Below are 16424 nucleotides of genomic sequence, written 5' to 3'. Positions count from 1 at the left end.
ATGCTGGAATGAATTGAAATGATGATACAAGTAGGCTGATGACTTACCACTCTTTTTTCCCTGAAGTCGATGCCGACTGTAGTGATGAACTTGGGGTTGAACTTGTTATCCGTGTATCGGTAAAGAAATGTGGTCTTCCCTACTCCGGAGTCCCCCAGGGCAAGGAGCTTTATAAGGTAGTCATAATCCCCGTCAGTCATTGTGATGACTGCAGTAAACCTGCAGAAACAGACGGAAAGGCCTGCTCACTCTCAGCTCAGATTGTAGTTTCCATCTGAGGGACTGTGAGAACTGTACCGACATTACACACTCCGACACACTGAGGAAAAAAGGTGGGAGCCGTGGGGCTGCTCAGACCACAACAAGACCGGGTAAATCATGGTGAGGGGAGAGCACAACAGACAGATGCCCCAGAGAGAACAAGAGGAGGAAAAACAGTCATTCACAAACTTTATCAGATCTGAATTCCACCCCAAAAAGTCAAATACTCTAACCATAAACCTTAGGTTTGTTTGTATTACAGGTCATCTTTTACTCTGAAAACCTTTTAAACATGTGACAAATCAACCAGCAACAAGCAGCAAAGACACACGTCATGCCCAAAACCCCTTTTAGCTTTTTTGGTGGTACATCACGAGTACAATTACATATGAAAGGTGCTTATATTGTACAGACGTAAGTAAACTATGAACAAAGTTAATATAGAAGAACAATTTCTAGCTACATTTGAGTCTATTATTGCTTTTGGCCAAAAATATTCCGAATCATAAGACTGCTAATTGAGTCAGCTGAGAGGATGCCTGTGTAACACTGGGCTTTGTTCCACAAGCTCTGCTTTCAGAAACCTCACCGCACCAAGACTGCACACGGAGTCTCACAAACAATGTCACTTAGTATTCCGGCTAAAGCAAAAGGATGGAGCTGACATTTAGCCCACAATTGCATCAATTAGCTGGAATGTTGTGACACTGTTTACAATGAGGCTTGTTTGGGCGTTTTTACAATTTCCGTGCAAGAGTTGCAGAACCTCTGTCATACTACTAGAACAAAGAACCATTTACAAAAATAAATAAATACATAATAAACTTCTTCACATTATTATAGGAATCTCAAACTTATCTCCCAAACTCAGTATAGCTTTTATGCGTTTGGAAAGTGCAAGAAATGTGAAACAACTCAGCCATCTCAAACAAACTCAGCTGATGTTATTTCAGATGACCTGGACGCTTTCCTCCCCCTCCTTACTCTTTTTTTTTCTTCCCGTCTTCCCTATGTAACGTAAAAAAATCAGTTACTAACTTGTACATCTGTAGCTTTATAGCAGCTGTTCCAGTGTTAGTTTCATACATGTTCTATTGATTTCAGTTACTAATGTATTCTTTATTTTTGCAATTTTCCTCGTTTTCTCACCGTAGCAGCATCTGTGTTTTCATTGACTATGAAATTGCTCAAATTGGATTTACAATAATAAATTGGCGTAATGGAAACACGAAAATTTTGAACTTGCATTTATCAAAAAATGTTTGTGTGCTTGGAGGAGGTTTTGGAGGCGTATTGAAACTGATATATTTCTCAACACTGTAATGGAAATAACTTTTTTTCCAATTAAATGAGTCAGGTGAGCACAGGTAGCCAGTTTGTAGACAGCAATGTAGAGCTGTGACGGTGTGGGATTTTTGATCACCACGGCGATGAAGCTGCAGGAGTCGCAGTGTCGCGGTTAACTGCACCCCCCGCCGCCGCCGCCGAACACAAAATCCCCCGGCGGCTGCGTCACAAATGAATACAATTCATAATTACAACACAGTATTCTTTGTTGACAAATAACAGTAACAACTAACTAATGAACTAACTATATAGGTGCTGTAGAATGAGTATTGTGTATAACGCTGAGGGTGTAGGAGGAAGGAGCACGTGCCACGCAAGACTGAGTGACAGCGCACACAAGTGTTGGGGGTGCGCGTTCAAGTTTGTTGTTACGGAGTGAAGGAGAACAGTAATCTTTATTAAACCGCTATTGAGCAGCAAGAGCGGCAGTTTAGCTCAGGCGGTCCAGTAGGTCGACCAACAACCGAAGGGTTGGCGGACTGATCCCCGCTCTCCCCAGCCAACTGTCGCCTCCAAGGGCGGCTAGTCTGCAGCCTACCGCTCCCCCAGGGGATGGGTCAGAATGCGGAGAAGAATTTCCCCATTGTGGGATAAATAAAGTATCTATCAATTATTAGCATTATTACTATTATTAAGAGTCGCAGTGTTGGGACTCTTGCGACCCCCCACACGGGTGTGCGCCACGCGGGCGGCCGTGTCGTGCACTCAAGCATGCTGCTTGTAAATGAAATGAATACAATGTAAATTCCCCCAGAAGCCATTGAAGTGTGAACACAGGACTTGCGGAAAAAATTAATTATTAGCAAAGATGAATGTGTTTATTATAGTTCAAATCCCACACCACATGCATAACTTTAAAAAAAACAAAAGAAAAAAAAAGAAGAACAAGCGGTGATGAGATGCGGTTATCGTTACACCCCTATAGCATTGGTGATTCTTGGTAGGAACTGGCGGTATTGGGTGCTGCACAGCGGGCACCACCAGGGGTCCCACAGCGTCACACAGATCAAAGGTTGAGCGTGTCGTGTGGAAAAATCACCAACCACCAAAAGGGCTTGATTTGTAGCCCCTCCCACGCGTAAGGAGCTCGCCGCGCCACAACCTGAAGAAGACGCTGACGACTCCTTTGATAGATGATGATGAGCGCTAGCGGAGTGGCAGAAATGTGAAAGGATCTGCTGTCAAAGTATTGGTCACATGTTTCTGAATGACTTATCACGTAAGTTGGTTTGTGTTTTTTCACATAATTAGGATTTAATGGAAACTGTGTCAATGTTAAATTGTGTTTCTCTAACGTTTCTTGAATATCGATAAAGTTTATCATGGAGCTAGCCACCAGCTTCTGTCTTATAACAGCTATTTCAATGATTTTAAGCTCGTTAGTTCTCCTTTTCCTACAATGACCATCTGTTTTTCTGCCTTGTAATAGATGATTCCGAGTTGGACCATCTTTCAGTGACTTTAACTCCTACATACAGATGTTCCAGTCTGTGTCTCTGCTGATCTGATGAAGGCAGAAGGTTCTGCTGCAGGATTCTTCCTCAGCTTCCATTTGGAGTGAGTTCTCCACTGTACCATCTCTGTGAAATAGCTCATGATTCTGGTTCTTTTTATAGAAATCTATTTCTCAAACTGTCACCCTGAGCTGACTTGCAGTCCAGAAAAATGGTTTGTGAAAGTTTGTGGAATGAGAAACACTGACAAACAGTCAAGTGACTGAAAAGCTGCATTAAATATAGATCAAATTCACTTCACATGTTGCTATTTTTTTAATTATTCAATGTTTTGGTTTTAAATTTGTTAAGTGGATTTGGGCTCATCTGAGAATTTCAGAAAAAGCTGTGAGTAAGAGTAGGGATGATCTTTTAGTGGGGCTTTTGCTTTTGTAGGCACTCATAAACAGTCTTTTTTTCTGTTTCTGATCTTAAGGCTCTTGTGCTTCTGTTGGATTGATTGATCCAGGATGAGCTCAAGTCTTGCAGTGTAAAAATCCCAATACTTTAATTTTGCTCCTTTGTTTTTTTATTTCTAGAACATCGAGGAAAACTGACTATATATAAAAAAAAAAGGTTTCGTGTTACTTGAACCGTTTATCACATGCTGAGAAAAAACAAAAATGCTAAGCTACGGGCAGAATTTTATGGCCCAGAGGTGCTACCTGCCCCGGCGTTGCTGCCCTCTTTGCCCCGCCCTCACTGGCTAAGTGGTTGATACATGCGTCTTACCCTCCCTCTCTGCCCCTGCCAGCCTGTTCAGAGCTGCATGTCATAAAAAACTATATATTTTTAGTCTTTGGAATGCTTCTGCCAGGATTTGAACTCACAACCTTCCAGTCTCAAGGTGGACACTGTTCACTGAGCTACAGGAAACAGCTAAAGGAAATCTTTGTTTTTGTGTTAACCACGCCCACTTTCCTATTATGTCATATTGTTTTGTTCATCTTGAGCAAACGATTTGTGTATTACATTTCTGCAATATTCCGGGAAAAATATGCGAGCAAGAAACTAACACCACTTTTGTGAGATCGCCACGTGAGCGAAATCTACAATTTCTAATTCCGACGTTTTATCCCCAGCAGCTTCCCAAAGATTCTCGAGTAGCTAGGAGGCAAAGATCCTAAAAGGAGTATAAATATGTGAAAGGCACTAACGTTTTTTTTTATTCAAGATGGCGGTCTCTTCTCAAAATCAGAGTTCAAGGAAACTTCGATTGTGTTTGTAGACTTGAGCTGATGGCTTCTGTGAAGATTCAATAGAAGTTTCCTTTTCCCATATCGGGAGAAAACAGGAAAATCTACAAATTTCACACTTTGCCACAAAATTGCCACCAAGCCGTAGGTCTAGGGGCCATCCCATAATAATAACAAAACTTCCTTTGGATGTCCTTGACACATAAGTTTTGGATGGTTTGTAGATCTTGATTTTTTTTTGCCCCCCATTCATTTTTTTGAAGGTTTTGTGATGTCATCATTTGTTTAGGGGTGGCCCAAAATTCATTTACATGTACTAGGCTATTACAGGTCTTCATGAACCCAAAGAGCATCAGTTTGACAATAAATGCTGCAATTTATTTATTTATTTGGCACCAATTAAGAGAAATTAACCAAAAGTGGATGCATACTACAATGAAAGTTTTCTTTTTCTGTTATTGATGAGTTAAGTTGGACTGACACGACAAGTGAAGGAAAGTAAAGAAAATGAAACAAGGTCATGAATTTACATTACATCTTAAAAATAGATGACCATGTCTGTGTTTCTATCACGATGCTGATCAGGAAGTCGTGTTTCTCTCTTCTTCCTCTCTGAATGCATCACATCATGATAAGAACAGAGCGTTTCAATCTGACTGATACCCAGCGGACAAACTGTACACAACTCATTTAGTCAGTCTTAAAACCTCTTCAAGGTACATTTCACTTCTTTCCAAATCCTTGTTGATTTTTCTTAAGCTAATAAAACATCACTAATGCCTCTTTGCAGCTTTACAAGCCAAGACAGAGTCATAAACAAAAGTGACTTCCTGTTCTACAGAAAACAAGTTAGCAAACTGCTTTGGCATCTGATAAAAAGCATCATTATGAGAGCGAACGCCAAGTTTTTCAAAGAAACCTTCCATATCATATGCGTGCAACAAACGAGCACTGACCACAGTCGTCTTCCTTCTGCATTTCATATCACTGTAAAGTGAACAGAAAATAAAAAGATCAATGCAACTATGAAAAATACATTTCGGAGCGATGTTCCTCACCGATCAGCATCTTCCGCTGGGTTGCTGCAGCAAGTAAAGGATCTTTGTGAGCAGATACCATCAGAGAAAGCATTGGTGGGTTTCACTCCAGTTTTTCTTCTTTTCCTCATGACGAGTTCTCAGAAACCAACATGTTTGCTGGTCTAATGAGAAGTTTCATGAGTAAGAGCAAAAGAGAACGTTTGTTTCATTTTCTCCATTCTTTAGTATTTTAAAGACCCACTTCTACTTTCAAAGCATTCCTGCTGGTCTATTAAATATAAATACATTAATAATAAACATAGTTTCTGATGAGTGGCAGGAATTCATCAGAAATTCACCTCCGAGTTGTGGGCGGGACTGTCGCCGTGGAGTGAGCGTGCTCTGACTTCCCATCATCCATCTGTTTCCACGCAGTCCTGCTAGCCTACAGCCCCTCACAACTCCAAGCTAACATTAGCGGTGCAACAAAAACGGCCAGCGATATCGGAGCGATCCAGACTCCGGGTCAGAGGAGGAAAACAGAGACGTTCATGGATCCGTTGGTCTGCGGGTGGATGCATCAGCATGGAGTGGAGCAGGGGGCTTGTGGCTCCGCCTAGCGTATTTTTTTTACGCCACACTAGCAATCTTTTTCAAACAGCATTTTTTACGTCTGCTCCCGATTCATGACTTGAATCAAGAAATACACAAGAATTCAGTTTTGAGCTTATTTTCTTTATAAATGTCCTCGATCATCAGAAAAATGCAACGAAAAAATGTTAAAAACAAAAAGCCCACCATTTTCATCAGAGTGTCTCTTTAAATGCTGGGAAACATTCCCGGAGTGGAATTATTTTGCCATTAAAATGTTAGGCTTGTCTTTTGCTAGTAGTTATGTTTTTACAAATATTAAGCTTTGATAAATAAGAAGGAATCGAAAAAGCTTCTAATCTCCTAAAAATCTGATTCCTATATTATCACTCAGTTAAAAAAAAGTATTGTTTTCCTGTTTCTCTTTCTTTATTATATTGTCTTCCTCCATATTTGCCGCTTAACTCCTCCTACAATGTTTCATCTATTTCAACCATTCAACTATTATAATGTTCAGCTCTTTCAGCTTTTTCCAGCTGTGACTTTTGCTCCTTCAAATCCTTGAACTTTTCCAGATATTCCAGGATTTCTGCCTCTATTGAAATAAATGGGGAATCCTTGGAGCAGAAGCTCGCTGGTTCGATACCCGGCTCTGGCATTTCTCACAGAAATGCCTTTTTTGTTACTGTGCTGTTTTCACTGTATTTATGTTCAACTTTGATCATTTCTTTATTTATTTTTTACCAATTATTACCCTCTAAGTTTCCTTTTCACTCAGCAATCCAGCCTTTAACCTGCATTTTCTTCTGAGCTCCTTCTAGGTATTGACCTTTTTTCTATCATTCAATCCAACAAACAAGAGCCCAGACGAGCTGTTTGGCAAAAGATCTATTTATTTATGGGCACAAGCTACAGACTGAGCTTTACTGCAGATTTCTTACATCATAACAGGAAACAAAGAGCTTCTCCATCCAATTACGATTTATTGCCTCGAGGCATTGGTACTACAAACAAAATTCTTCTAAATACAAGCTGTATTCCTTTTAATCATAGTCTAGGTTTGGATATCGAATGAACTGCAGCAGAATATTTTCTGATCCAAGTCAAAGAGAGCCGTCTCCTCTGAAGTTACAATCATTACACCATCCGCTTTGTTCGCCACTCAAGTGAGTAATGGCTGCAGCACACACCTCTGTGAAGCACACAACATCAATTCTGCCTTCCAGCGTTGGGTTGTATGAGCAGTTCGTCCCATGCATGAGCTGACGGCAATCATTTCCACCACCAGAGGAGTCGCCACCTCCACAGCCAAGGCATCAATTCACCCGACAGTGGAGTGGGATTTCCTCCGTTTTGGAAACACACAAACTGCTCATTTGCTCTACGCTCAGACTGATCAGTGCAGAAACAGATGATTGTGATGTAATTCAACAATTACCTTGGATGATGCAGGTTAAACACTCCAAGTTATCATAAGAGGCACTTGACCACCTCTGTGCCAACATTAAATGTTTATATCAGGCTGAAGACCTTTAAATATTCAGCAAAGGAAGGTTTAAGCCCTAAGAAGTCCAGGCTATAATTGGGCATTGTCTATTTTTGAGTTTCCTTTATAATTTCAACTTAAAATAAATCTGTCTTCAAATGGACTCTTTCTTCCTTCCAAAAAGGTTTCACCACTCATCCAAGTGGCTTCATCGGTCGAACCCACCTGAATGGATGAGAACATTTATCTATACCTTAAGCTCCATTTATCCTGCCTCACTTGGCATCTTTTGTTTCAGCACAACCTCACCCATGTGACTTTCTATTTGTGTCCTTGTCATAATGCAGTAACACACTGGACCTTAAACCACACAAAACAAAATCAAAATAGGAAAGTTAATGTATTTTTTCTGTGAAAAATCACAAAAACGTTTAAAGAACTTTTTAAACTTTAAATAAAAAAACTTGCATCTATAACATTTATATAAAAACAAGTAGAATCTTTGCAAACAAAAAGGTTGAAGGCAACCTTTTTAAATTAAAGGGTCTCCAGCATTTCTTTTGTACTGCATTTTGCACTACAGAGACACAACTGTGGTCCTCCCCAAAAACACGCTTTTAGCTGAAAACACATAACATTAAAGTATGTTCAACGTTTGGCAAACCAAAAAACACAACTTTTGAACCCAAACATTTTATGTATAACTACTAACAATGATGAGGGGAAGACATGATGACTGCTTTGCTCAGCAGGACAAAGGCTGATCCACACGCTTTACTTAAAAAGTGTGGTGGACATTCCTGGAACAAATGTGCATCGGGTCTGGAACATTTCTGACGGTTTTGGCCTCAGACTTTTTCTTTTTTAACTGTTCAAACAACTGATCTTTTTTTGTTTCGTCTGTTTTTTGGTTCTCGATCGATAACTGCCAACCTGGAAGAAGATTGAGAATAAATGATTCAATCTGCCTACACGTCCACAGGCCCTTCCATCAGCAGCAGTTAGCATTACAGACATAGAACCAAAAGTGACAGAGCCGCAAGCTCTAACTGCTGAGCGTGCGCATGCCAGTGCAGAACTACAGCTGAAGTTGTTCTGGCAGCAGACCAACATGTTCTGAAGATCCAGAGGACCTTCAGCAGCCTTGCTGTGCTCAGATACGAGTGGTTTTTCCACACCATCCTCTCCTTAATCTCACTGCAGGAAGCTGGCCAACATCTGCAATGACAGCTCACACAGCCGGAGCTGAAAGGTCGGCATGGATGCCGGAAAGCAGACAAACTGCTCTCAGAGTGACGGGCAGAGCCAATCTCTTCCTTTTGGAAACCGGCTGTGCAGTGAACTCCTGTCAAATCCAGGCTGCTTCAGGCTGATTTTTACATGTCTGAGTCTCACAGTGGTGGACAAAATAGTTGTTACCCCTCAGTTAAAGAAAGAAAGTCCACAATGTTCACTGAAATGACTTGAAACGTTCAAAAGTAACAATTAATTCAAATTTATTAAAAATTAAATAATCAAAATCAGCCTTTACTTTAGGGTTGTTGATTAAGAGAATTATTTAAAATAAAAAACTAATGAAATAGGGCTGGACAGAAATGATGGTACCTCCATTAAAGACTGAGAACTAATTGCCCAGGGGGTCATGATGAACTCAGGGATGTCCTTTAATTGACATCACAGCTGTTTTCAAACCCATAATCAGTCAGTCTGCCTATTTAAATGGAGACAAATAGTCACGTTGCTGTTTGGTGAAAAGGTGTGAACCACATTGAACATGGACAACAGAAAGCCGAGGAGAGAATTGTACCAGGACATTAGAAACAAAAATATAGACAAACATCATAAAGGTAAAGCCTATAAAACCATCTCTAAGCAGCTTGAAGATCCTGTGATGACAGTGGCACATATTCAGAAGTTTAAGACCCACGGGACAGTAGCCAACCTCCCTGGACGATGGAAGAGGAACATTGATGACAAATTGAGGAGACGGATAGTTGGAACTGTATCCAAAGAGCCCAGAACAACCTCCAAAGACATTAAAGGTGAACTCCTAGATCAAGGTACATCAGTGTCAGATCGCACCATTCATGGTTGTTTGAGCCAGAGTGGACTTCATGGGAGACGACCAAGGAGGACACCACTGTTGAAAGGAAATCATCAAAAAGACAGACTGGAATTTACCAAAATGCATTCTGGGAAAATGTCCTTTGGACAGATGAGACCAAACTGGAGCTTTTTGGTAAGAAACATCAGCTCCATGTTGGTAGACTCAAAAATGAAGCACCCAACCAAAAGAACACTGTCCCTACTGTGAAACATGGAGGAGGCTCAGTTCTGTTTTGGGGCTGCTTTGCTGCATCTGGAACAGGGGGTCTGGAAGTTGTGAAGGTCAAATGAAATCTCCAGATTATCAAGGCATTCTGGGTAGAAATGTGCTGCCTAGTGTCAAAAAAAGCTTGGTCTCAGTCTTGGGTCATGGGTCTTCCAACAGGACAATGATCCAAAACACACAGCCAAAAAACCCAAGAATGGCTCAGAGAAAAGCGTTGGACTATTCTGAAGTGTCTTTCTATGAGCCCACTCTAATCATCTTTTTCGAAGTATTTTGAAGTGGATGATGCTGTTTTTAGTCAAATAAAAAAGAACTGTCATCTTCTAGTTCCCAGTTTCTGCAGAGTGGCAGGAGTCGATTATAAACTCACCATTTTCCCATCATTCCTGTGTTTACACCTCTCCCCCTAGCTTACAGCCTCTCACACCCACAACCTGACATTAACGGTGCAAAAAAAATGGCAGCAGTATCAGAGCCATCCAGTCGTACAGTTTAGATCCAGATCAGACCAGGAAAACAAATACGTCCATGGATCTGTTGGTCTGACAGTGGATGATCAGAATGGAGCAGAGCAGGAAGCTTGTGTCCTGCCAATTATGAGAAGTACACATTAACTTTTTTAAAACAACAAACTGTTTCAATAATCTGGCATAACCAAGAGCATTATCCTCCCACTTAAAGCTTTAAGGGACCACCTAGAAAACAAAATGCAAAACCTGAACAAGAGAATTTGCTTTTTTAGACTGAAATGGCTGCAGATGAACCAAACAAAGTTGCCTTTTTGAACTTTTTTTGTATCTCTATTGAAAATAGACTGAGATCACAGAAGCAGAAGGAAGAAAATCATGAAAGTCTTAGGGCTTTTTCTAAAAGGAGTATATGGACAAACAAATAGTGTTTCCCATTTGAAGTTATTCTTCAAACTACCAAAGATAACAATTATAAACATTAAAATAAACCTTATTTTTAAAGTAAAACTTTGCCAAGAAGTCAGCAACATGGTGGGTGTTCCCTCCCCATGAGGACTGACTGGGGGTGAGTGGATTGTATTTGCTGCTTTGTGACTACAACGGTTGGTTTAGCAGCGACAAGCCGCTAACACCGCAGCAGAAAGGGTGATAAGAAGATGACTGACTCATGACAGACCCTCCATTTGTTGAATACATGTCTGAGCAGGAAAACAAACCGAAAAAACACCAGTCAGTCCCATTATGCTGGTCCAGGCGCTGGCAGTCATCACATTCCAGCTCCTCGGAAATAAATGAATCCTTTCAGGAGGAAGGAGCGTAATTTCATTACAGCCAACCTCATGAAACCTGATCAAATAGAAGCTGAACTACAGAATTCAAGCTAATGTGGAGAGACACAACCGAGCATTGTGTTGCATCCTTCCCTCATGACTCCAATAGTTGGGAAGCTTTTACCGGTACTTTGTTGGGGTTGCATCCTTTTAGATCCTTCATATAAAACATGAAGAATCATTACTCTTCTTTCAGATCATAGGCTGCATGTAGGACGGGAAACTAGGGATCGATTCCCAGGGGGGGCAGTTAGGTTCATCCAGTGTGGGTCCTTGGGCCAGACCTTTCACGCTGCTGCCCAACTATGGCCCAAGTCTGGGTTCCCCTGTGCCGGTCCCCAGCCCGGATAAAAAAAAGGGGCGTGTCAGGAAAGGCATCTGGTGTAAAAGTCTCAGCCAAGGCTGTGCAAAGCAGTGAAAGCTGATTGGCTGTGCCGACAGGTGAACTTTCTGCTTTCCTTTCATAGCACTTCATATCATTAAAACATTGATTCCTCATTTATTAAGTGATGGCTGAGAATGTGTCTGTCTCTGCAATTTAATCCAAGAAAACCATGATGTATTTTAGGCTTAAGCCATTAAAAGTTATTATTAATATTTTTAATTAGATTATTAAGAAAAACTCCAAAATGTATTTAACAAGTACAGTTGGAATGAATATTCCCTCTGCTTTTAAATTCTCACATTTTAGATCAACCGTAGAAGAAGATCTAACTCATTCCCCTCCTGATTTAACCAATGAGGTAAAAATGAGACATTTAACCATGAACCTCAACAACAAGCAGCAAAATAATGGTGGAAATCACCATCAAAGCAAAAATGGTCGAATAGCAAAGAATGATCCAAGTATGTATCTCAATTAATTTACTATATTTTAAGAAATACAGGTGAGTTCAAATGCAATTTTGTTCAATTATTTAAAATTTAATTCATCTCATTAATGAAGAAACATTTCACAACCAGTGACCTCAGGAGTTAGGAGACAAGCAAAACAGAAAATACAGGAACTTCTAGGCAGGAACTTCTAGGCAGGCCAATGGAGAGACGCGAAGACATATGATGATACAAAAGATGTGATAACTTATGTCATAACATTTATGGCTTCACTTATGAATCATGCAAAACTCTTGTTTATGCAAATCTACGTACAAATGTATTAATTTAATACAAACATTTTAAATCTACATAAGAAAAACTAATCATTGAATTTTATTCTAAATTGTATCCGATGACAAACTTGTGAATATTATTGATCCAGACATTTTGTAGTAATCTTAGCCCTGGTGAAGCGCAGTGAAGAAAAAAAAAAGGACAACTTAAGATTTGTTTTTGGTGTTTATTAAATTTTTTCTCTGTCTCTAAATTTCAATTTATATTGAATCATATGAAAAACATCTGAGAAAAACCTTTGGATTTTCCATGTCATGAGAATCTGATGCCTGTGCTGTGAAAACATGGAATGGGGGGGGGGGCACAGTTTGCAGATCTGCATGCCTGGATGCTTAAACAGTTTTTGCTTTTTAGCTTTTTTTTTTTAATAACTCCCAATACCGCTTAATTATCTTCCCACCTTGTCTTAAAAAGTCTCATGGCGTGTTCAGACCGGAAGAGTTTGTTGGGCAGGACCGACAGAGTCCACTTAACTTGGTCCTGATCAAGTCCAGAATGTTGCATTTGGTCTGGATTCCGACTGCCGTCAAGCGGCCTCTTGCGTTTTAAACCAAAGCTTGTAAACAAAACAGTTTGTAAAGATTTCTTCAGACATCGGTCAGGAATTATGAGGGCGGGGCAAAGGAGAAATGATCTAAGTCTTGTGCTTTGCAGTATTTGTCAGGATAGTTCATAGATTCACATTTACGAACACCTGCATCAACACTTTACTTTGGTACGGTGAAGGCGTGTTGTAAGGCGGTTACTCAGGAGACAACGGCCAAGAAGGTTCCCTGATGATGCTTATGACAAATTGATTTTCGGGAAAACAGCATGAGAAGCAATGTGTGTCACGTTACTAGTTGTTTTTATGAGCCTGTAATCTTCTGACCACAATATAATGAGTTGCTGTGTCTTATTGTTGCTTCAAGTTTCTCCGCGGCGCTCTGTTTACATTGTCATGCCCGGCTACGGTGGCCATTTTGGTTCAGTTGTTCCACCCCAAACACGGAGCCTATTCAGAATGAGGCACCTCCAAAGATGGGTCCAGGAGCAGTTCCTGGTCCCAGACTAGGGACAGAAAATGACAGAAAATGTGTTCCGGATCATCAGAGGAAACAGACTCTTGTACCACTACTTAGGTTCTTGAAATCGCTTTGCTAAGTCTGAAGGCTTAGATATGGTGGAAAGCGGTCTACAAAGCAGGACAAGATGATTCTAATCATAGAAACAGTCAGGTTAGAATGTGACGTTTTCTCTGTTCTGCTTCATTTATCCCTGTGAGTCTCCCTGTTCAGCTCTTCTCTCTTGTATTCGCAGGTTTTTCACTTTTGCCTGTGGCCAATCAAAAACATGATCTCATTTGTAATGGCTCCCTTTCATTGCTTATCATGTTGAAGGTTATCATGTGATCAGTCAGCTGACTGGGTTTGTGGTGCAGTTTGCCCCGGGACAGCAAAAGCCGACAACATCACGTTATGTGCAGGAGTGTTTGTGCAGATGTGTCCTGAAGCAGAGCAAACGCGTCACAGGCGACCTCGATGGAGTCATCAACGAAACTATACGCTGTGTTCTTTTGGGTCCTTTAAGTTTTTTCTTACAATTCATTTGAACAAAATAAAGCTATAAATATGAAGTCTTTGAACCACCAACGTAATCAGTTTGTGTGGCTGCAAAGAGCTGTACTGAGGCTATCTGCAGTATGGTATTACAGCATTCATCATAGCATGTTCATTACATGATGTTACGCATTAAAGGACCTTTTTTGTTTCATTTACAGCAAAGACATTCACATTTCTGCCACGCCACTAGCGTTCATCATCATTGATCAAAGGAGACATCGGCGTCTTCTTCAGGCCGTGGAGCGCCGAGCTCCTTACATGTGGGAGGGGCTACGGATGAAGCCATTTTGGGAAATGGTGGTTGGTGATTTTCCAGAGGATCTGTGGATCCAACAATTCCACATGACACGCTCAACTTTGGATGAGCTGTGGGACCTCTGGTGGCGTCCGCTGTGCAGCGCCCAAGACTGCCAGTTCCTACCAAGAAGGACATTGCTCCGGTTGTTGTTCACATGACTCATTTAATTAGTTGTATGATATAAAGCTTTGTTTTCCTGTTTCTCTTTCTTTATTATAGTATTCTACGGCATTTTTTGCACTTAAACCCCCCTACAATTTTTTAGCCAGTTTAACCATTCAACTATTCAAATGTTCAGCTCTTTCAGCTTTTTCCAGATCATCTTTTGGTCCTTCAAATCCTTGAAGTTTTCAAGTTATTCCTCCATTGAAATACATGGGGAATCTTTGGTTCTGAAGCTCGTTGGTTCGATACCCGGCACTGGCATTTTTCGCAAACAGATCTTTTTTGTCATCGTGCAGTTATCACTTTATTTATGGTCAACTTTGATCATTTCTTTCTTTAATTCTTTATTTATTTTTCCAATTATTACCCTTTAAGTTTCATTTTAATTTAGCAATACAGCATTCAGCCCTGGATTTTCCTCTGGAAACGTAGCTCCTACTGTGAAAAAAGTGTTTCCATTGCCGTTTTCCAAAATATGTAAATTTCTTTCTTATTTCTTTTTTTATTCTAAGTTGTCCTGTCCAACAGCTGGGCGGGCAGATTGTGTTGGACATATTTTACTTTAACAACAGGGGTTATTAATCTTCAGACAAACCAAAGGTATGTCTGAATAAACCCCTTTTGTAATTAAGGCCAAACTTTATTGATTTCAATAATGTTTGAAAATCTTTGGTGTTGGACCGGACGGAAAAGGAAAAAAGGGAAGAAGAGAGAGGGATGTTAGAGAGGGTGGGGGGTTAAGAGGGTGATAATAGGGGGGGAATAAGACCATGAAGCAGCATAGAGCAGCAAGTTTGCTGGTTGTTTATCATTACGGTACGGTTCAAATGTAGTACAAAAAGGGCGGGGCCTGTCCACACACACACTCAAATGTTATCAACACACCTGCTGGCTGCAAAAATGTCCACATGTCAACATGTACACAAAACAGATAGTGTTCACACACGCATACTTATGCCTTCAAACCAACTAGTGTGAAATATTTCATTCATTCAATCATGCAAACTATTAGTGCAATGGTGAGCTAACACCAGTGCTCCGGTGAGTGTTTATGTTCTTCTAAAATGGACGGTGGAACATAAAAAGAAGGAGGGAGAGTGCCCATCCATCCCCACACCAAGACCCCCGCCACAGCAGCAGCGGCAGCCGGAACCCCCCAACGCCACACGGCAGCAGGCAGGGAACAACCGCCCCCCGGGCGATCACATCTGCCACCCAGGCCAGGGCCAGCAGGACCGCCGCGAGGCCCCCAGAGCCAGAGAGCAGGGAGGCACGGGGGGAAAGAGAGCGCCGCCCCAGCCCAACCAGGAGAGCAGCCCCCCCGCCGCGCCGGCAGAGTCCAACGCAGGGCCCCACCCGAGAACGGCGCCCACAGCCCCAGACGAGCACCCCATCACCACCCAGGAGTTCTGGGCATCACCCCGCCCCAACCCCAGGACCCCCCAAGGGAGACCCGCTCCGCACTCCAGGCAGCCACCCACCCAGCCCACGGTTGGTCCAGGGAGGAGCAAGGCAGGGGCCAGCCGCCCCCATCCAAGAGGGGAGCACCCCGGGGAAAAAGGGGGCCCACCAGGGGTGTTGTAAACTTCAGGGGCAAGGAAACCCACCCCCCAGGCACATGGACACCCCCGGCTCAGGTGTAATGTGAACCCCCCCCCGCGCACGGAGAGAGTACCGCCCAGGGGAAACGGCCGCCGTTGCCAAGGGCCCCGTAACCCCCACCAGGGAAGGGGTAAGGGACAGATGGTCCCAGGTCCCACCTTCCTTGCAAAATGCGTGTGCGTGTATGTGTGTGTGCTTGTGTTGAAATGTATATTATTATATACATTTTATATTATATTATATATTATATTATATTTTGAGGGGGGAGGGGTGTGTGTACTAAGGGGGGTGCAGTTAAAATTGGCGGGTAGGGCACTGGGGGGAGCAGGGCCCCCCCCCAACCCCCCCCAGCACAGGCAAAGAGACCAACCCCCAAGCCAAGCCAGACAACCACTCCACCCCCCACCCCGCACCCCCACTCCCAAGCCCAGAGGACCACGCAGCGCCCCAGAAATATGTCAATTTCAATACGCCTCAAAAACCTCCTCTGCCAAGCACAAAAATATTTTTCGATAAATGCGAGTTCGGAAATTATCGCAAATCCAATAAGCGCCGTTTCACAG

The 16424-nt window shown here is 41.9% G+C and overlaps 1 protein-coding gene across 2 annotated transcripts in view; it reads right to left on the bottom strand.

Annotated features, from left to right (window-relative positions):
* The window catches only part of rab27b (RAB27B, member RAS oncogene family), a 77846-nt gene that overhangs the window by 8730 nt on the left and 52692 nt on the right, over positions 1-16424 (bottom strand). For both annotated transcript variants that reach the window (XM_023960639.1, XM_011482115.3), the window contains one exon: positions 48-219. In XM_023960639.1, the coding sequence (XP_023816407.1) occupies positions 48-200 (153 nt within the window). In that variant the 5' untranslated portion in view covers positions 201-219. The remainder of the gene's footprint in view (positions 1-47; positions 220-16424) is intronic.

Source organism: Oryzias latipes, chromosome 12 (genome assembly GCF_002234675.1).
Source record: "Oryzias latipes chromosome 12, ASM223467v1".
Classification (NCBI taxonomy): domain Eukaryota; kingdom Metazoa; phylum Chordata; class Actinopteri; order Beloniformes; family Adrianichthyidae; genus Oryzias; species Oryzias latipes.
Note: the sequence above shows the minus strand (reverse complement) of the source record. Positions and strands in the feature narration are given on the sequence as shown.